At 33.8% G+C, this 22,618-nt stretch overlaps 1 protein-coding gene and 1 long non-coding RNA gene across 7 annotated transcripts in view; one reads left to right on the top strand and one right to left on the bottom strand.

Moving 5' to 3' along the window:
* The window catches only part of LOC118761622, a 21,624-nt gene extending 7,515 nt beyond the window's left edge, over positions 1 to 14,109 (top strand). Inside the window, exons 3-4 of one of the 3 annotated variants that reach the window (XR_004997519.1) lie at positions 1,147 to 1,153; positions 12,080 to 12,091. This is a non-coding gene — a long non-coding RNA (uncharacterized LOC118761622). Of the gene's footprint in view, positions 1 to 1,146; positions 1,154 to 7,049; positions 7,056 to 8,922; positions 8,933 to 12,079; positions 12,092 to 14,099 lie in introns of those variants that run through there. The other 2 variants (XR_004997522.1, XR_004997521.1) reach the window with 2 other exon arrangements.
* Positions 1 to 22,618, bottom strand: part of LOC115223241 (histone-binding protein RBBP4) — a 27,896-nt gene extending 5,278 nt beyond the window's left edge. Inside the window, exons 1-12 of one of the 4 annotated variants that reach the window (XM_029793739.2) lie at positions 22,433 to 22,618; positions 18,694 to 18,838; positions 12,673 to 12,723; positions 9,291 to 9,323; positions 8,297 to 8,329; positions 5,930 to 6,024; positions 5,300 to 5,473; positions 3,980 to 4,034; positions 2,608 to 2,668; positions 2,410 to 2,502; positions 445 to 512; positions 220 to 346 (exon numbers count right to left, since the gene is read on the bottom strand). In XM_029793739.2, the coding sequence (XP_029649599.1) occupies positions 220 to 346; positions 445 to 512; positions 2,410 to 2,502; positions 2,608 to 2,668; positions 3,980 to 4,034; positions 5,300 to 5,473; positions 5,930 to 6,024; positions 8,297 to 8,329; positions 9,291 to 9,323; positions 12,673 to 12,723; positions 18,694 to 18,838; positions 22,433 to 22,451 (954 nt within the window). In that variant the 5' untranslated portion in view covers positions 22,452 to 22,618. The remainder of the gene's footprint in view (positions 1 to 219; positions 347 to 444; positions 513 to 2,409; positions 2,503 to 2,607; positions 2,669 to 3,979; positions 4,035 to 5,299; positions 5,474 to 5,929; positions 6,025 to 8,296; positions 8,330 to 9,290; positions 9,324 to 12,672; positions 12,724 to 18,693; positions 18,839 to 22,432) is intronic. The other 3 variants (XM_029793756.2, XM_029793747.2, XM_036499697.1) reach the window with 3 other exon arrangements.

The raw sequence follows: 22,618 nt of genomic DNA, 5'->3' as shown, positions 1-22,618 counted from the left end.
ATAGGTTTTCTTAAACTGTACATACTAGAAAAGACATTGAGCAACACAAGTGACCAACTTTCTGATTACCCGCAAGTAATTCATGCTAAAAGTTAACGTAATTAAAGTTAGATGAAACACCATCTGTATGGACAGTCACTTCCTAAGCTGTCCATTTAGAAATTAATTGAATTAAATTATTCCTTTTGAAAAGGCAAAATCGAAATATTCAATACCTACCTTATCAGCTGAACCAGTGGCAAGAATAAACTCGCTGTACGGATTGAATGATAAGCAGTTCACTTCGGCAGTGTGAGCATCCACCGTATGACTGGGTTTACTTGTATTGTTAGATCTCGTGTCCCAACTAAGTGACGAAGAAGAAATAAATAAACAGCAATGAGAGATAACAATCATAATTAATGTAGTAAATTATGTAACTTAAATGGGTACAAGTGAACTTACATCATTAATTTTTGGTCATCAGCAACAGACCCAAATAAACTTTCATGAAGAAGATGCCAAGCAACATCCTAGAAATAAAACATAAGACATGTAATTTTGAAATGGTTATCTAATTTATTTTACTCAGATGCACATTCGTTTATTAAAACAATATAGGGACACTCCTTATTCATCCACTAATAGCATTAATAGTTTGTAATACCTATTTTCAGCATTAAACTATTACCATAAAGGTTAATAAAATATTTAATGGCTTAATTACACTAACTGATTCTAAAATTTATATACTGACATAGGATTGGGGATAGGAACGGGAGCAGAACTAAAACAGAATACAATATGAAACAGTGTAATGGGAATAGGAACTGGAAATAACTGCTGCTTTTCCGGGTAATTCAGCTAGTACATTTATAAATATCAAAACAAGCAAAAGTTATCTCAGTTCAAAGTTAAAAAATATACAATTTAACAGTTTAAGGCTTGTATTTCTAATGTAATAAAATGAAATACAGTGATAGCATGTAGTATGAGTTTATGAAATTATTTAAAATATAATTAATCTGTTCCAGTCCCCCAAAACCACCCAAAAATGATTTTGTATGTGTTTTAAAACAGAATAAAAGAGAATGCAAAAGAAATATGTAAACTGGTTTTATTAATTTAATAACCTGAAAGATAGGATGAATTGTGCACAAGGAAGAGTATTATTGTTTAGAAGGAGAATCATCTTACATTGAGACTTCAGGAAGAACAATTTCTGGCGTTTTCTCACTGACTTTGCTTAATTTAGGGTTTTAGGACACACTTTCTTCACTTTACACATTTGCAGGTCATTTTGTAGAAACAATATCAAGAAGTGTGTTTTCTCCAGCTTTTCAAAACTTAATAAAAATGCACCAGAACAGTGTCAAAGCAGCTGCACCACCTGTAGATACTTTTTTTGCCCTCCACATGACCAGCAGCCTCTTCTTCAGAATTTTGTGCAACTTGAACACCCGTGGGTTTTTGGGACAATAGACAAGGAGTGACTTAATCTTCAAGTCTCCACTTGCACAAAGGGTGAAAGGAAGCCTACCCTTCATAGATTGTGGTCTGGCATTTCATTCTCTGCAACTTCGAAGGGTCTTGTGAATTAAAAAAACCCACCACCCCAGTTCCATTACTGTTGACCACCTGGTGTATGATGTACCCCTCGCCTGCAATGAACTGATGAAATTCATGCATGAAATCCTCAGCTGCCTCCATGTCAGAACTTTTTGCCTCTCCACACTTGATGATGATATGAACACCAGTCCTCTTCTTGCGAGTTACTTCTCATTGATCCATAAGAAAAGCAATTTTTCTACTATTTAGAGATGTGTTGCTTGGAGAACCTGGAGACACCCTTTGCTGTTGCAACAGCCTTGATCTTGTTCTTTTCCTTCAGGATGGTGCAGATCATCGACATGCTTCGTCCACAACACGCACTCCTCTCATCATCATCATCGTTTAACGTCCGTTCTCCATGCTAGCATGGGTTGGACGGTTCGACCGGGGATCTGGGAAGCCAGAAGGCTGCACCAGGCTCCAGTCTTATCTGGCAATGTTTCTACAGCTGGATGCCCTTCCTAACGCCAACCACTCCGTGAGTGTAGTGGGTGCTTTTTACGTGCCACCTGCACAGGTGCCAGGCGAGGCTGGCAACGGCCACGGTCGGATTGGTTAACAAGGTAAACATGTTAACTGAGCAAGCAGAGGCTGCACTTGTTGGGAATGTGTGTGAGCTCAGCGTTGTATGAAACTCGCTTGTATTCCACTTGTACTTCAAGACAAAAATTCACACAAGCCTCAGCTTGTACAGCAAATTACTTTTACAATGGTGCACTCATAGTACAAGGCTCTTACATTATATAATGTTTAGAATAAAAATAATGAAGTGAGATGTTTTAGTTTAGATATGGAACACTTTTAAAACAAAATACTCACCTCAACAACTGAAGTATGGCCTGTAAATACTGTATGAGCATCGATAACACGGCCTTCTTTGGGGGGAGTGTTGATATCCCATAAGCATATGGTCTGAAGAAAAAGTAAGTTCATAAGAATTTTATAACTAGAATTTTAAAACTTGGCACACAAATTTAAAATTAAATATCAGATTCTATGGTATCAATGACTACTCACGTGATCATCAGATGCACTCAACAGATGGCCATTCAAGTTAGGATTCCAGGAAAGTCCATAGCTACAAAAATAAAATGAAACCTTTGTAATATACAAGGACCAAGTCAAAATGCACACACATTCATATGCCAATAGAATGAAGAGCTAAGGAAAGTGCTGGGCTGCACAACCTATGGATCATGATCATTGAAATGATGTAAAATGCTCACAAAGCGACTAGTGAGAGCCTCTAGTGGAAACTAAAGAGGAGTTGTAGATGGTGAAGGTGAGCAGACCCATGAGAGGACTTGTGAACATGCTGAAGTTTATTCAAGGTTATGCCCCTTGGGGAGCAGGAGTCAATTCAAAAAATTCTTATGAAACCAGTCTAAATTCATGATTATTTCAGAATTTAAATGAAACAAAATAAGGGGTGTATTTTGGTTAGAGCACAGGTGCCAAACTGAGAGCCTGTGAGAGAATTTTAGGCAAATATTTTTTAAATGCCTGGCGATATGAAGTGCAAACCACAAATTCCCTAATTTAGAAACCTTGTCGAATGAAAGGCTACCTGAGAGCATTCCTGCATCGATCAGAACAAGTTAAAACGAAAGTTGTGTAGTGCACAGATGTTCATCATTACAGTAACTTAGCAATGTCCTGCCCAGATATTGCAGCCCTCTTTCTCATTTATGCCATAAAAATCAAACGTCTATCGGTAGATACACAGTCTTAATATTAAATCAACGCTAGCCATTAAAATGGCCATGAGAAAAGTTGATTCTGAAAATAGAACCTTTCAAAGCTGCTGGGGGGCCCAATATATGTATACCTATATTGGTAGTAAATCTGTGTGCCTAATTTGCGGAGATAATGTGGCTGATATCAAGGAATATAATCTAAGATGGCAGTATGAGACTAAACATTAAGACAAATCAAAAACTTGAATGCAGAACAGAAGCTACAGAAGGTAGAAGAATTTGAAGAGGAATCTAACATCATAGCAGACATTTTTCACCAAAGCAAAATCACAAAGTGAAGCTGCTGTAAAAGCCAGTTTTATTGTGGCAGAGATCTCAAATCAGCCCGATAATTTACTGAGGGAGAGTTTCTGAAGAATTGCATGACAATAGTGTGTGATGTCTTGTGTCCAGACAAAAAGCAGATGTTTCGCTCCTTGTGCAATTGAGTTATGGTAATTATTATATTTAACATAAAATCTTAGTGAAAGGTTTTAATTTCATAGACCACTTGAAAACACGAAGTCTGCACCACTGAACCAATGGTGATCTTAGACAGGATGGCACCAAAAAGGTTATATGATCAATCTTTTTTTTAAATATTCATATCAAGTTTTTGTAAAGTCAAATTTGTTTCAACCGCTAGCACTTACCCTTCCTTTTGGTGTCCTTTAAGCCTAAGTTCAGGATTACACTCACCACTAGGATCTAATAAGAAGAGAAGACATATTGTTAATAAGCAATCAAAATGGAGAGAGGAACCCCAGCACTGAAATAGTTTTGCACTAAATAGTTACCATATTTACTCATGTATACACATTAAAACTGGGGTGCAACTTATGCTTGGGGCTAAGTTAAAAATTGCAAGGAGAAAAACCAAAAAGCTAACAAAATTTAACACTAAATTAGGAGCGTAACTTATACAAGTAAATATGGTAGATATTCTATCAGTAAAAGTATCACAATCTGTTTATCAGTTGTATTTGCATGAAAACAGGGAGGAGTTGCGGTAGTGTTGTGCAGAGGTGATGTTAACATATCATGGTATAGTGGTCATGGAATCTGAAAAGAATGCCCCAGGCCAGCACACCAACAAAGTAATGCTAGCTGCATATCAATCCATGCTGCAAAGGAACCTCTAATCCAAAGACAGAAAAGAAGAGATGGAATCCACAGGACAAAGTAGCAAGGAGATTCAAACTAGAGACGATAGATGGATTTTCTAATGCTAAAGTGAACAGTGTTACTTGTACTGAAGTGCCTGATCAGTAGAAGTTCTGTGTAACAAGAAAACAACACTAAATATTAAATTGTCATTTCAGTTGTTTATGGAAAACAAACTGGATGCAGCAGTACGAGCAGAGTTCCTTAGTTCTGTCTCTCCAAATCATAAATATGCAGTGTAGTTGCAACTGAAACACCATATATCTAGTGACAAGGTCTTTTTGTTGTGCATACTGAATGGTTTATTGAGGAACAAGTAAAAGGACAAAGCCTTTGACTTTAACCCTTCAGAATTTAGATTACTCTGTTTTGAATTAACTGCATTTTCTTGCAGCTTCAAGATTTCGAAGATGTGATTGTATATTTTTAGAATGACATTGTAGGATTGATGTAAGCAGCTGGATCTGGTTGGTTTGAACATAAAACAGAATATATAGGACATATAAGGGTGGTTAAGTGATATAAATGCAACAAATATAGCATCTACAAAGTTGGATTCTATACGAATACTAAAATTATATAAAAGAAAACTACATCTAACTTGAAGGATATCAATAAATGAAAATATGATGAACTATAGAAAACATGCTGTGTTAATAGAGTATTTAATGAATTGCACCTCAGAACAGATGGTATTACCATCAATTAATGTCCACTCTTCCTGGCCTGCATCAAGCAAATAGAATTAAATGCAGTAATGACATATACATAAAAAATATAAAAGAAAGCAGATTATTTTTTATACTTACCAGGCTTAGATGGATGTTTTGTATAATCAAAAACTAAAACATCACTGGATGGTGTTTTAGTGGCAATGATACAAGGGTTTTGGGGCATGTAGCGAGCCCTGTTCACTTCACCCTCATGATTTATCTTGATTTCTATTTCTATTTTGCCACTCACTGAACCAAATCCACCAAATTCTGCAAAGAAACAAATTAAGGAGTAATATTTGAAAATAATTAAGAATGGAAATCATCAACACTATCATAATTTTAATGTCCACTTTTCCATGCTTGTACAAATCAGATGGAGTTTACTGAGGTAGATTTTCTATGATGAGACACTCTTCCTGTAGCCAACTCACGTCTCCAAAAAAAGTAACATTTCCCCTTGGCCAGATATATTTGCATAGAATATTAAAAACGAATGACACCACTTGTATGACAGAGACATGCACATACACATGATGACCCTTTTCCACAAACTAAATTCACTCATAAGGCCTTGTTTGGCCAAGGGACACAGTACAAGAGACTTGCGCAAAGTGCCATGAAGTTGGACTGAACTCAGAACCATGTGGTTGGGAAGCTAACTTCTCAATCATATAGCTGTGTCTATGCCTATAATAGCAATGGTGATTTTAAAAGAATACTTACCTCCTTTTTCACTGTCATAATGAGAAGCATCAAACTGTGCATTGTCATTAGGCAGCTGCACACTAGCAATAAGTAGGTGATTTTGTTCATCAGATCTGGAACGGAGGGAAAAAGAAAAAGAATTTTTCCTTAAAAAAATTGTAAGATATTAGGATATTTTAAAGTTAAAATTTACCTCTATGTTAAACTAAATTTAAGTGATAAATTTAATAATATACAATACAAAGTAGAAATGGCTAACAATATCTAAATACACAATACTGATATGTCTGTGTAGTAGTAGATGGAGTGTTATGCTCTCTACAGATGGCAATGTAAAGAGCCCATCAAAAAGTCTACTAGCAATATATCTACAATTATATAATTAACATTTCTGACATATAACAATAATTATGATTGTTATTTCTTAAGATATGAGGTAGCAGATTTTAGTGTCTCAACTAGAGACAATTCAATGTCCACGACAGGATACAAACACAAAAGCAGAGAGCTAGAGATTTGATTATCTTGTCCAACAGGCCACTGTGTCTCATGTATTATTAAATATATAGCAAATACGAATACACTTACAATTATCAAATTGAAAATTACAGCAAAACTATCAGCTAATTACAAAGCATTGGAGACAATTCTACTATTCATGCAACAAATTTATCTAGAAAAGAAACTATCCTTCACCTGCAGGACACAGAAGGGAGAAAGTGTTTAGCTTGGCAATGATCAACATTTAAGAAACGTAAAATATATTCTGAGAGAGATCTGGAATCAGTGCCAGATATCTGGTTTCGTTCCCTGTATTTCTTCTAAGATATTGAAAAATGCAGGCAAAATAAATCGGGAACAAAAGGGAATAATAGGTATTCTAATAACTGAACCTCATGCAAGTCATCTAGAAAGCATTGAACTTCACCAAGATTTGAAACGAATATACTTTTACTGTATAGTACAATAAACTCATGGCTTGTCAGCATAGGCACAAAACAATCCTATGAGAATGATCCCAAACAATTTCAAATATGTAATAAATTGATAGGGATGATTATTCCCAACTCAGGCATGCAGTTTGAAACTAGATTTACAACATGTTTAGAGAGAGAGCGACTCAATACACTACATTGAGTACTATGTTAAAAGATATTGTTCTTTTCACAACTGGGTGAGTAAAATACAGAGCATGCAACACCACAGGACACTTAAAACACATGCAGCAATACTCAACAATGAAATCAAGCGACAAATAGCAGAAAGAATAGAGAAAGTACCTTGCATACCCCCCACCCACCAGCAATATGCTCCTCAAACAAAGTTTGATAAAATTTCACTGTTAAGCACATAAGCATTTTTAAATACTTTATCTTGAATATTCAGAAGTGCATATTTGTCTTACAAAAGCTGTTTTATAATTATTGTAATGCTAAATTTACCAGGAAAATTGCTCAACAAACTGTTAAAACAACATATCCAACTCCTCTTTAAATTTCTTGTCAAACTGATTAGAATTCATTGCCAATAACATTTTAGATGTGACTAAATTCACAAAGGATACATCTAAAACAAACCAAAATCAACTTTTTTTCTAGTGCTACAAAATCTCCACATTTAAAGAGGGCCTATGTCTGTAGCTTTTTTTTCTTTGTAGTACTTAGGCCAATGATAAAATACACGCATGTATACCTCTGACTGTTACTTTGAAAACAGATACAATTAAATTTAACTAAAATGGTTATGCCAAATTTAGCATTAAATACATAAAAAAACCCAACATATGTTATACTCTAAGTTATGGCTTCTAAAGTTAATTCCAAAATCTATGCTGTGTAAATTACAAATGCAGTAAATAAAACTGATTTGTTATACAAAGAAAAGAGTTTGAGTTAACAAGCGGAAGTAATGTTTAACTATTTTGCTAATAAAAGCAGGAAGCATATTAATGTAAAGCTGCAAAAATTTATTAAGGTATATACTGAATATAAGCTATCAATAAATACATAAACCAAGTTAGGAAGGTTCAAAAATCTTGATAATCTGGACAGGTACATCTACATACCATGTTGTTTTACAAGAGCCCAGGCGTTCAAGAATAAACAAACAGGTACCAGTTTGAAATTTGAGCAAAATGGAATTGTCTATTAAAAATATATCCCTTCAAATGCTGTTTTTGTGTGCGCACACGTGAGAATGAAGAAACTATGAGAGAAAGAGGCAACAATAAAGATGAACAACTAGAACTTATATATATATAAAAAATAATAATAAAAAAAATATTTGTACATAAACAATAATATAGAGCCAACTGAAAAATAATTTTATGGGCAGTTACAAAAAGCCATACATTTGATTTGTAGAGAAGAAGACTAGTCATAGTACCTGTCCAGATTGTCAGAATGCCACCTAGAGCAGCTGAAATGAAGAAAATCCACGTAGTTGAGAAAGAGACAATAACTAAAATTTATAATGATAATATATCAACATATATTATCAAGAAAATATTTTGGGTAAACTGTTATCGAAATTTGGACACATTTGGAAAATAGCTGCACAAATGGCCATTCAAAAAAAGAAATACTAAGATGAAATAAGTTTCCTGTTATATCCCTTATAAAATACTGCTGGAAACAGATCATCCAATCAAGCATAGATGTACTCTTAGCAATGGGTAAGGTAAAAATAAGTTCGCACAGCAGGAAATGTTAGGCAGAACCTCATACCAAGGATGAAATTCTATTTAGCTTATCACACCAACTGCTACAAGACAAGCAAGTTTTCAGAAAAATATTGAAGACTAACCCCAAAGCATTTTTCATGCAAAAATTTACTTAATCTACAAAATTAAGCTTGCATTAACATCCACTATACAAACTGGTAGAAGCTGTTCATATTTCTCATATGCAAATAATGTGCAAGCACAGCACCTAAAAAATTAAACTGGCACAAAGTCCTAATCCCATTATTTATAAAACTGTTGTATTAGAAACAAAGTTCTACCTTTCTAGTTTGGAATAAGCTATTTTAATTAAATATTATTCTGCTAAGAGGTATATAGCCAAATTAAGGATAACCAGAAGATGTTATTTCAACAGTTTGGGCAATTGTAAACTATACAAATATATTTCAAGAAGATTACATGAATAAAATTTTGATATATTAAGTTCTCTCTGTGGTGTAAGATTATATATTATAAACTTTTAATTCGTTTCTAAATATATATTAAAAACTGGTGGGAGAGAGGTCATCAGTCGATTTAAAAGGTTAGAAGCCACCACTACAAGAAAGCATGCAAGTGAGGAGCTGGAGTTATGGTGTCAGTATTTAAAAAAAAAAAATTAAAAATAAATAACAGGCAGGAAATGAAACTGCTCACATCCGAGAGTTGTTCGAATCGGGAGATGATGAGCTAGAGTTAACAAAATAGAAAAACAGAGAGTTCTTTTAAAATGTCATGGAATTTTAAGTATTTATATAGCTTAAATTAGTCAGGGGCTCAATATTTATATGATTGAGAATAGAACAAATTTAAATGTATATTTCAAATCCAAATCTTTATTTAACAAAAAACAAAATTATTTGTTGATACAAACCTGTACAAGTGTGAGGGAGAAAATTACAAATAATCAAGAGAGAAGAGATAATGCTGTGAACTGGTAGAAAAATAATTAATGGTACTCAACTGTAAACAGAATTTTGTTCAATTTATTTCCAGTTATCACTAATTCATAAGAAAAATGAAAAGTGAAAGACAAAGGGAAATAAATACTATGAAAATGCTGACCTATAGGCATAATCTCTAATTCAAAGAAATATGTACCTGATGACCATAAGTAGAATGTAATATTTGCTGAAGCTGACACTTCACAAATTAAAATTTCATTTGAGGATCAGACATGAACTTGAGGAACAGCATTTGATTAGTCTGTATTCAATCCCCCCAGCATCAAAATTATCACTATATCCCTGTTCCATTATGTTGTTGAAGTAACAAGAATAGCACTAAATCAGTACAAACCCATCCAGTACCCACCAACTACTATTCTGTATTGCTAGCTGTCTCAACCCATTTCCATCACTTACCTTTATTGCTATACATCATTCATTCTCCTATACTGCCATCATCCACCTTCTGTTGTCTTTACACTGCATGCTGTTTCTTATTCATTCACCCTACTAACAACCAGCATGGAGCTATCAGTCTCTCTTCCATTACTTCTGTCATCCATTTATTGTTCCCCCATCACATCCCTACTCTCCTATTCAACTTCTTGGGTCTTTTTTTGCGATGACATTAGAGATTACACAGTATAGAAGATTCTCTTGGCATGCATTGGTCAAAGCAACTTCTATAGAGCAGGTGCTACAATTAAATGCACTTAGTATACTATGCAAAGTGGTTGGTATTAGAAAGTACATCCAGCCATAGAAACCATGCCAAAATAACCAACAACTGAATGAGTCGTGGTCTTGCAACCTAAGACTGCAGCATTTCCAAGAACTTAGACTGCCAACCTATGCCAGTATGGGAAAAAAAGACAAAGTTACATGACTAAGAATTTGGACCTTTATCAACACAAAGCCAACACCCAATATTTCATTGTTTCTAAAAGGAACCTGAAAATACTGAGAGAGGGAAGAGAAAGTTAAAACAGTTTAAAGTCCAATTTTAAGTTGAATACTGAAAATGACCTAAGAATAACAAGAACCCCACCCCACCCTATTTTGTAATATACATTCTTATATGTATGAAGGATGTAAAGAGAAATTAAAGAGATAATAGTTTAAGATCAATTCTAGCAAAGTTGGTGGAATGAAAAAAGGAACATGTTGAAGTCAGATGATGTCATCCATTTATGGATGTCTGCAATACAGCATATCCCTCTAGGTAGATCTTATGGGGCAAAATCTTAACCATTACTTCCCAATTCCTACTGTAGATATCTTTTACCATTGACTTTTCAATGCCTTTATTCTTCCGTGCAGACAAAAGCTTTTTGTAATCCTATGTTCACATCAGAGCAACTGCTTCACCAACAACCAGCTACCATTACCCTGGGGTCTGGGAGTCTTTTACAACTAGCATGTTCAAACTTTCTTGCAAATAGACATTACCCACTCAATAAAATAATTATTCCCAGCCAATTCATCAGTTATATCAGTAAAGAGAAAGTGTGAAAAAGAATGTAGGTAATCTGCAGGGAATATCCATCCATATTTGATTCCAGTTGCGCACAGATCCAGAAATGTGTGAGGTTGTAGAGATAAGCTGTAATATAAATTATCAGTAGGCACCATATGGAGAAGAGATACCTGCTCACTTGAAATCACTCCATAGGTATTATTAAACAAAAACAAACTAGCAAATGGAAATCCAAAACTTGCCATTAAAGTAAATAACCTAAAATAAAATCATGAGGAATTATATAACAAGACAAAACTAATGCATCACAAAATGTACAAATATATTGACTTTATTGTAAAACAGTAGAATCAGAGGAAACTAGTAATTGTCTGCATTTGCAAACTGTAATACAGAAAGTTCAACAGCTGAATAAATTTTATGCCATATGGAACAAAAGAAGTCTAACATTTAAGCAAAAAACTCTTTATTGGAAAGACAAGTGAGGAGTGTTTCTGTACACACATGAATAGTAGTGCACTACAAATTTAGAAAGTTTAAAGAAATGGTAGAATCAAATTATTTATAAATACAACATACAGAAAAATTATACAATGATGCAGAAGTTTTGTTCAATGCAATACGTAGAAACAACAGAAAAAGTTGACAAATATGGGAGGAAAAAAATTCAATGCCTTTATTGTTCACAAAAGAAATATATATTGTAGCTAATCTAAGTTTATACATACATGTATGTATGTCTATACTTCCACTGAGAAACTAATTGTAAAATGATATGCAGCAACTCCTAGCTAAAACAAATACAAGAAAATCTTTAACTGACTACAATAAAAATAGAATTGAATGCACTTGTAAATAATTTTCTGAGCCAAATGAATCCTTAATTCTTAATTTAAAACAAGCTGATCCTGAGATAGGGCAATACTTTCAGAAAACAGGTCAAATCATTTATGTATTTCAAGAGAAAAGCACCCTCAAAATATCATGGGAGATAAATAAAAGGTGTACACCTGGTCCAATAGTTGGAGAAAATTATCATCTATATTATGTATTTAATTATATATGTATGAACAGAACACACATTTTCTATAAACTCTGTGCATTTCTTAGTAAGAACAAAAGCTACAAAAAAAATCTTTCAAGCTTTAACTGACTGCATTCTAAGAGTGTATAACAAAATATAGCATTGCCAACAAAATAAGATAATCACCAGTCGACAACTGTAGCTGTAGCACACAGTTAGGCAAGTACAATCAAAAAGGGAGGCTAGCAAGACAACTAAGGTATGGTCTGTTCTGCAATCTTGCTCCTGCATACAACAATCACCAGGTTTATATTTAACAAGATAATTTTTTATAGCATTTCTGATGCCCATCTTTTATAGATATGAACTGGCACTTAAATGAGATGTTGAAAGGTGACAAATTGACCAAGCAGGTAGACTAAGATAGCTTTAGAACTGACCTAGCAGCAAATACCAAACAAGCCAAAAGGTGCTGCTTTTGGAATTTTTAACAAAACCCTAATCTACAAAATTTGTTAGTGAGCAAGCAAGGCATTCAGGATTGGTCATAAATTACTGGTATGTGCAATTCAGATTATAAATACAACTTACGTATGTGTTCCCAGAATCAGCCGATGCAACGAATAGTCCTTTCCTTCAGGTCTGTAAAGAAAGAAAAAAGTTTGCTTTGAAAAAAACAAAACCCTAAGCATTTAAACCGGCCATTTGTGACCAAAATATTCTACATGTTTAATATCCAAACTGACCAGATCTGGCATCTCACACCTACCCTAGAATGTTATTTTGAACAGAAACAGTCACTCATTGAAATATCAAGGTTACAAAATAATGCTGGATAAATCCAAAACAATATGAATATGCATTACAGCTGACTGAGTAATCTGAACGCTAAAGGGTTAAAATAAACGACTGCTATGTGTAATGCCCTTAAATAGCAGCTACAACTCAGTTGTTTAACTTTTCTGATATCAACCAATCTGGCACTGCTTGTAGTTTCATGAGATTCAAAACCTACTGTATTGAACCCTTTTGAAACCAACTTGCCTTTGATAAAAAATTGGTTGATGTTCCCAAAACACCCATACCTGCCTGAAATAACCTATTTGTATTTAAATGAGAATTTATGTGCAAATCTCATTAGTACATTCGTGAAATTATGTGATTTCACTGTCTGATATTATTTTATATGATATCTCAACGTTGTGAATTTTTGGAGACTTTTTTTTCCACTTCAGCATTCTGAAATGTTCCAAAATGGACGAAAACTGGATACCAGTTTTATGTCATCAAGCAAGTTTAAATTCAAAATATTTTTGAAAGACAGAAAAATCTAGCAAAATACATGGCAAACATAAAAACCATGTATGTGATTATGAATAGGATATTTCTGCTTCTGAAAGCAAAATAATTCTAACAGGTACAGTAACAATAAAGAAAGAAATAAAAAAAGTTCTTGACTAGTAAAAGTTTAAAAATGGCTGAGTTATTTCTAGGAAAAATTTAGACTTAGCCACAGTCTTTCCAAGGGAATAAAATCATTAGTCCATTTTCCTTTGAAGTGATTATTGAAGAAACAAATCTTTCCACAGAATATAAACAAAAAAGTAAAAAAGATAGTTTGAGGGTGTGAGTTTTCATTTAGTTGATGGTGTGTATTTCATTTCCTACTTTTCTTCGAAGACAAATTCCAGTATATCGTTCTGCTTTACCATTACGATACATGTATCTCATGTGCATTAAGTTCAACTGATAGACAATCCTGGAATTTGCACAGTTCTGTATTAAAATTTTGTATACACATTCTCTATGCTGATGTTTAAACAAAACTTTAATAATTTTATATTTTTTGAATTTACCTGTAGTTAGATTTGCTTTGAGATAAAAATTATGAAATAGATATAAGAAATTTTTGTTAAATTGCGTTCCAAAAATAACATTAATATGTTGGTTAATAAAGAGATATCTTATGAAACCAGTCTAAATTCAAATATAATTTAGAATGCAATTGAAACAAGGAGTGTATTTTGGGTAGCAACATGTGAAAGAAAAATTTTAATGAATTTCCTATCACAATTTTATAGGACCTAAACACTAGCTTAACCCTTTCGATAATAACCCGGCCGTAGCTGTTCGAAAAATTTTTTGGTTCATAAGACCAACCCAGCTGAGAGTACCCGTTGTTATTTAAATGTGAATTTAAGCACAAATCACATTAGTACAGTTGTGAAAATACGTGATTTCACTTTGTAAATAGTGGAGTTATAGTCTCCGACATTGCTTGACGTCATACCTGAACTCAGTGAACTTTGGGAGATTTTCCCCCACATTTTTTCAGCATCGATTGTTTTTTCAACTTTGAAAATCGATAGGAGTTTCATGCTATCAAGCAGTGATTCTGAATTTAAAGGTTTTTCAATGGAAAATATGGAGATATCATGAAAAAGAATGAATGAGGTACAAAAGCATGTGGTGTACGAGAATGAATAGGACATTTCTGTATCCGAAACTGAAAGCAGCGATAGCGACAGCAATGATGATTTTACATTGGAATGAAGTAAAAACTTCAAAAATGTCTTTATTAGCAATCTTTCTGAAGAGATGGGGTCTATCCTTAGTCTTTCTTAGGAAGCGATCACTGCAGAAACAAACTGTTATGCAGAATGTAAACAAACAGTAAGAAAGACCACGAAACAGGGGATCAAAGTTTGGAAAATTTGTGAAGCAACTACTGGGTACTGCTGTGGATTTAGTTTTTATACAGGGAAAATAATGTTAGTCAGCATGGCCTAGGGTACAATGTGGTCTGGAATTTATCACTTCTATACCACAACCAGGGCCGTATATTACTTTTCAACCAATTTTTTTAGTTCGGTCAAACTTGCGGTGGATTTCAGTTAATTTCACCTTTATGGTACACCTGTTCAGTTGTGCATTAAATTCACCTGATGATCTAGTGATGTGCACAATTCTTCTATATCAAAATTTTGTTGCATATCAATTGAATATTAGCTAATGAGTCATCTATGGTGATGTTTAAACAAAGTTTTAATATTTTTACCTTTTGCTCAGTTTACCTGTAATTAAAGTCACTTTGAGACAAAAGTTACGCAATAGAATTGATTAAGAACCCTTTCTTTAATTATGTTCCCAATATCACATTAATATGTTGATAAGTAAAAAAAGTTACAGTTGTTTAATGATTATTTTAGAATTTAATTGAAACTCATGAGGGGTGTATTTTGGTCAGAAATATAGTAATGAAAGGGTTAATACAGAAAAATAGAGGGGTGGACAAAAACTCTTTCTTTTTGTTTGTTAATTACTAAATTCCTAACTTTCTAGAATATTTCCACAATTAATTAAAGCACATAAGCTGTGTATGTCATTAGAAATATAGCTGAAGGCATTCAAATTATGAAATCTAGTGTCTAGCACAATTTGCAAAATGTCCGCCCACTATTAGATTGTCACTCAATTCTTGGAACACCTTCATGTGCATTTCATACTATCCACTTTCTCTTTGATAATGCTTCCAACCCTAGATTCACATCATTTCCAATTCAACTGCAGCCCTTTCTACACAAACGTCTACCACTAAGTTAATGAACCTATCACATTGTACATTTAATGGAATTCACATCAATACCTTTCTCGCTTTTGGCACAAATACTTCTCACCAGTTCCAGCTCTTCAAAATTGTGCATACCCACTCAGATCAACATCACTATCCTAATCAATCATTCCTCAAATCTCTCACTGCTCATGCCACCACTCTGTGCAGAATCCTGTTAATTTTTATAGATCACCAATCTCAAGAAAAAATTATTTTCTCCTGTAAGTGTTTAAAAAAATTTCACTTCCTGATAACACTAATCTACATCATCTTTTTCAACACTTTAATTCCATGCTTCTATATGAACCCCACAGTCCAGGAGGATTATCTTTCCTTTTGTACAAAGAAATGAGAGTACTCAACCCCAAATCTACTGGAATAGTTTTCTTTCATCAACACCCAACAGATCTTTACCACACCTCAACTTTCTATTTCTAACATATCTCCCACAACATTCAGAGGCAATCCTGCTTTTCCAATCTTTAGGCTCAGTCCTCACCACCTTAACTTCTTTCCTAGTTATTGCTTCTAAGGTTCTACAACTATTTTGTTCTTATATAATGTTGTAATCACATTAATTTTTCACATTCAACAAACCTCTCCATACATCTATATCTCTTCCAACTTTCCTTAATTCTATTTGGATTTCACTATTGCAATTCATCCTCCAAGTAGCCCACATATCACTCTACATCAGTATGTCACAAGATGATGCTAGGTGTGCCACAGTGTAACGTGAATATAATTTTTTCTCCCTTATAATTTTAGTTCAGGTGTGCCACCAAATTTTGGAAAGAATATAAGTGTACTACAAGTGAAAAATGGTTGTGGAGCACTGCTCTACACCAAGGCCATTTTTTCTGCTTTGTAATCTTAAATACCTATCCCTGACCTTTCTATGAATCCATATGTTCAAGCAGTTTCCTCCTATATGTCTCCCATACCTCTGCAGTCTTTAGCTTTCATGCAATGTCTTTTCTGCTATTACACCCTCTTGTTCCCTTCCTATTTGAATCACTATATCATTTCACCACCGTCTTGGTGGGTGTTTCGTCTATCCACACACACACATCACCAACTTCTTGCATTATAACAAAGTATCAAATAATCTTAAATTACTCTCAGGATCATTTCAATAGTTGCTAAAAAACCTTTTATTATTTTTCTTCTGAAGCTTGTACTATTGTACAAGCTTCTGGAATGGTTCTCTGCTGAATCTATCTTTGCAACCATCATTTCTAATTTTGAAAGAAACAATACATTCTTTCCTTCCATACTTTATGGAAGAATCAAAATAATAATTACTAATGTCCCCTCCTCATAAAATATGTCAACACTATTCAACTTCCAGTTTTGAAAAATGCTCAGTTACACAATATATAGGTATCTCTCAGCTAAGCCCACTACATTTGTTTTATTTCCTCAAATATATTTCTTTGCGTTTAAAAAATAAGGAAGCTCTCGTTTGCTACATAATTTAAAGCATTTCATTTTAACATAATTCTCTGCAAGAAAAACAAATGTAAAATATATCATCATGCCGTCTGTGTTTCCAGTATCCATTGACACTTCTGGTTTCAAAAGTGGCAAAAAACAGCTTATGAAACTCAGGTCAATTTTGATATTGGTTAAGCAAACTTTTTCAACTAATTCCAATCCTTCTAATCATTTATTCCCCAAATACAACATATTTTCTATTTTATTTCCGTACATGCCAAAATATACATTCACTTATTGTGTGTTAGTGCTAATATAACATCAATTTTTTTTTATAAGCTACCAGCTTTTGGCTTTAACAGTATATTCACATCCAAGTTACTACAAATTTCCCCAAAACACACAGATACATGGTTTAGAAGCTGGCTCTATACCTGTTAGGTCCAGTGTTAACCCCACTGTGTGGCAGTTATGGAGTTCAATAGAAACAGTGCAGAAGACAGTTGTGTCATGTGTGTGTGCATGTATACAGACACACACACACCTACCTGCCAGTAAAATTGTGTTCATAAAAACAACTTACACATTTGATAAAATGAATAAATAGTTTCAAATTTCTTAGTACAAGGCTCAGCAATTTGGAGTGGGGTGGAGAAAGATAATTAAGTTGATTATATTTGATCCCAGCACTTACTGACTTTGGCAGGATTTGAGCCTAGCACATAAAATGCCATTTTATTTGAGAATGTAGTCATGGTATACGCAATAATGAATGGCCACTAACAATTCTGCCAGCCCATTGCCCTAAGAGCAATATAAACAACAGGACTGAGATGATCCATTAAAAACATTGAAGGCAGTGTCTCAGCATGGCTACAGCCTAATGACCTAAGCCAGTAAACTACCAAAAAATAACTAAGCTGAAGTGTAGACATTTGAGGAGAAAAAAAAAAAACCTTGTCAGTCTTTTTAATTTCAGTAACTAGTATTGAGTCTTATTTTGCTGGTTAGCTAAAAAATTTCAGAAATAATCACATTTCTAATAAAAATCATTTTCAGACTCATTAACACCTTGCATTATGCAGGAATTTCCAGTATTCACTCTTTACACATTTCACTGAAAATTCCTGTTGCAGAAAACTTCCCACTTATCGTTTTGTTTCGCTGTTCTCCTTTGTGGATCACTGCTCAGACAATTTTTTGGCTCAGTAAGAAGTCAGCAAAAAAGGACTTGCAGTTACTTTTAACCAAGTACAGTAAAATTAATGTTTTTATACATCTGTAGGTAGCAGAACAATAAAAGACTCCTTGCCAGTAACAAAGAGACAGAGATTTGCTTTTACAAAAGGCTGTGATGAGTAAAGCTCTCATGTGAAATCCAACCCCATGGCTGGAAACTATAAAATCCCCCATTGCAATTTAAGATATATTTTCCCAGTATTTACATTAAGTTAGTGGACCACACTGTCACTGTAAGACAACTAAAAGAACAATGTACCATCACCCATCTAATACTGTGAATATGAAACTAGAAACATTCAGCAATGTATTGTGATACATACCGAGTGACATCTGGTAACCACTGAGCAGTTAGACTAGGCCATTCAAGGGCATGAGTCATGACCAAATCATAAAGAAATGGTGTGTTCTTCTTCCAAATTTTGTACTCTTCATTGATAACTCGCTCCTCCACTGCATCATCAAAACCTTAAAGAAAAGAAAAATAACTATCAGATGACTTTACTACTCAGATAAATCTCATTTCATCTACTGAAGGATATTTGTGTCAAATAGGAGATCTGTCCATAAAACAAATGAGCTTTTTAATCAACCTGTTCCCTAGTTTTTGAAACATTTTCAAGAATAGTTCAGGTAAAATTGATTTTGATCTTTTGTCTTGGTGGATTTTATCTTTAGAAAGTGTATGTGCTTAAAGTCCACAAGAGCCAAATCTAGAAAGTAGTGTCTAGCAGGATGAGTAATCTTGTGCTTCATCAAAAGAGCCATGCATATAAAGAGTAATACGTGAACAAGTGTTGTGGTGCAGCATCCAGGTATTGTTTATCCATGCACCAAAACATCTCAGTAAAACACTTCATTGATTACTCAACCACATGGAACATCGTGAACAATGCCCTTCCAGTAAATACAAAAAAAAAAAACAAAACAAAAACATTACCATCGCATTTAAGCAACTCTCAACAGCCATTTTAACCCAACCTGCTGTGATGATTATCTTTTTGTTTCGATATCATTGCAGTACACTTACATTATACCTTTTAGTATAACAATCAAACAGTTCCTGACTGCAACTTGTTTCTCTTTTGTTCAGCTGACAGAAGAAACATCACAAATTGTAGCAACACAATGATGTACCTTCAACTGTTCTTTCACAAACATGTGACACTTTTTTGGATACCCCAAGGGCAGTTAGGCAACAAATTTCGCAAATCACAGCATGTACCTTCACACAGTAATCATTACATGTTAGCATGGAAGGGTCACCCGTATTGGAATAATCTTTGATATAGGGTTTTTCTTGATTTTAAACACTACTCATGACATAGCATATGGTTCAAACAATCCTTTCTATAAAAAAGGATCAGTAAAAGTTTTCTCCATTTTGAAAAGGAATTTCACACAAACATGCCAGCCTTCCAAATCTTTCTACATATTAACACTATCAAGCACGTGTGCATTAATGGATGATATGATGTGGATATTAAGTGAAGGTCCAAGTCACTCATATACAACACTGCTGTTAACTGGTAAGCATACTTTAAAATGTTAGATATACTCATAACTAATTGAATCACAGAAGCACTAATGGAAAGTTTTCATTTCAGATACCTCAGCCTGGCAGTGCCCATGTTTCACCACAATACAAAATTAAACTGCTCACTGCCATTTGTTATTACCACTACACAACTATTTAAGGTAGACTGGATTATGTAAGGTTTAAGTATCTTTATCACAGATAATGCAGTGCTAACGTATTAACTGTAAACCTGCTGAATACAATCAATTTGGTAATCTGACTAGACATGAAAACCACGGAGAGATCCCCATCAAGGAACTAATTCTTGATCAAGTGTCACTTCAAGTAACTATCAGCTGAGTACTTTCTGATCACACCCTAACCAAATTCTACACAGTGCTCATAAAGTATATTTCCTCTGTAAAATGTTTCGTTCCCAACCCAACATTTTCAACCTACAATAACCCTCGGAACTTTTCAAACATCTCGATCATCAAATTACTAAGTTCCCAATTGCTTTCAACCAATCCAGTGCATTGGAAAGGATTGAATATTTTTTTAAATTTCGAAAGTTCTGACTAACACTTAGTTGATATTTAAGGCTTTCTTTAAAAGTCTTTCTAATCTAATGTTAAAAATGGTATCCTTTTCCAATTCACACTTTATGTACAAACGGCTTAGTTTGGCTGCCACTAAATTTCACTTTTCAAGTTAATCTCCAAACCCAGTTTTATTGCCCTTCATATATAATAATGGATTTATTTTCGCATTCAGTAAGCATTAACAAAAAAAAAAAAAAGCAGTTGTGAACCATCACAAATCGCTTGGGGTCATCTTACACGTCCAACACGAAGAATCGGTTTTATTTTCTTTGCGGTCCTGGGTGACAGCCATGCTGGGGCATCCCGTACAGGGGTTTTAATCCATTATATCGACCCAATACTTTAGTACTTGAGTTTTTGTTTTAAATTTCCTTATAATTGTTTTAGTCAAAGAGTAAACTGTAAAACTGTTTGCATGTGAAATTTCAACTATATCAACTTGGAACGATTTTACAAAGGTTGTATTCCATTCACACCCCACCCATCTTCCCCGCCCCTCGAATTGAATATTCCTCACCAACTTCCTTATATTTAAGACATTAATATAGGATATCCAAGCGAATTTAAATTTATAAATAGTAATATTTAATCCACTGTGAAGTTTAAAAAAATGATTACAATCGGAATATCACATTTTTTATTTGACTTGGAAGCCCCCCCCCCCAAACAATGGAACTTCTGGTTTTCAAGAAAACGACTAATACAAACGGAAAACGCGAAAATATTCTATCTTCTCATTCCAACTTTATAAAGTTATTCAAAGATGTTTAATACAGATTTTTACTCAATATGGAACGTTAAATAAAATTCAGGAAAAACTACGTCGATTCCCATTAAAAAAAAGAAAAAAAAAAGAAAGCAAATAACGATGACCATCAATAAATATAGAAGACAAAACAAAGCCGACTAACTTGTCTATTTTCTACCCGATGTTTTTCATTATGGTGGACGATCTTAAATAATTGATTCGAGAATTCTATGAGCTCGCATTCAAATATCCATGCTAATTCGAAAACTTTACAAAATAATAAAAATGCTATTAAAAAACATTGAATGAATGCTTCGATTAAGAGAAAAAAGTTTTAGAAAGAAAAACAAGACAGAAAAATTATATTCGGACAAAATTTTTTTTCTACTAAGACGTCTCTTATGATCGTTAAATAACAAGATCAATGCAACATGTTCAAATATATTGCATACATATGTATTTATATAAAAATGAAATTCAGTATTTTGAATGGAAACAAGATTTAAAGCGACTAGATAGGAGTAAAAAAAAAATGAAGTGATTTAAGGGATGATAATACGAAAAGGTATAGCGATATAAGCAGCAGTTGGTGAAGTAAAGAGGACGACAGTATGGCTGCCACCGACACCAGAGGAAGGAAATTGATAGAGGAGGGGGGAGACTTGGACTTAGGAGATTGGAAAAACTAGACATTTATCACAACAGTATTTAAAGAACACAGTAGAGAATTCGTTAAACCATGAAAAGAAAGCAAACAAAAAATAAAAAGCCTATTGATGTTTTTTCGATGTGTCTACAATAAACAAGAGAAACGTGTGCTGTCAATGGTTATTCTTATTACAATTTATTGATAGGAGCCAATTTCTGTAAACAATAAAATTTCCGAAAAATAATGAAGTAGCAAATAAGGGGATACGGTACAAATACGAATCAAATAACTTGAGCAGGATAAAATAAATGAACAAACGGAATAAGAATGCAAAAGCGGCGTTTCGTTTTTTCGAGATCGCTCCACAATTTTCACAGAAAGAAAAATTAAAAAAAAAAACAAATAAAAGAAAACAGTATCTTATCATTTAAGATTAGTAGGGCTTCAAAACAATTTATGACATAACTTAAAACACTGTGACAGGAAAAGAATAAGTTTAAGAAGATAGTAACAAGACTGTTGTCAATAAAAACGTATAACTTACCTCCGTCTTTATCCGTCATCTTTGCTTAGAATACAGACAACAAAGACCACATGCGCGCACACTTGCCCAAGAACACTGACTCGCGCCAATTTTTTTCAACACATTGGAATCATGGGTGAAAAGAAAGATTTTTTTTTTCCGAAATCAACTTTTTTATTTTTAGGAACTTAAAGTACCTTTTAGTTA

Source organism: Octopus sinensis, linkage group LG2, assembly GCF_006345805.1.
Source record: "Octopus sinensis linkage group LG2, ASM634580v1, whole genome shotgun sequence".
Taxonomy (NCBI): domain Eukaryota; kingdom Metazoa; phylum Mollusca; class Cephalopoda; order Octopoda; family Octopodidae; genus Octopus; species Octopus sinensis.
The sequence above is the reverse complement of the archived record's forward strand: the minus strand, read 5'-3'. Positions and strand labels throughout refer to the sequence as shown.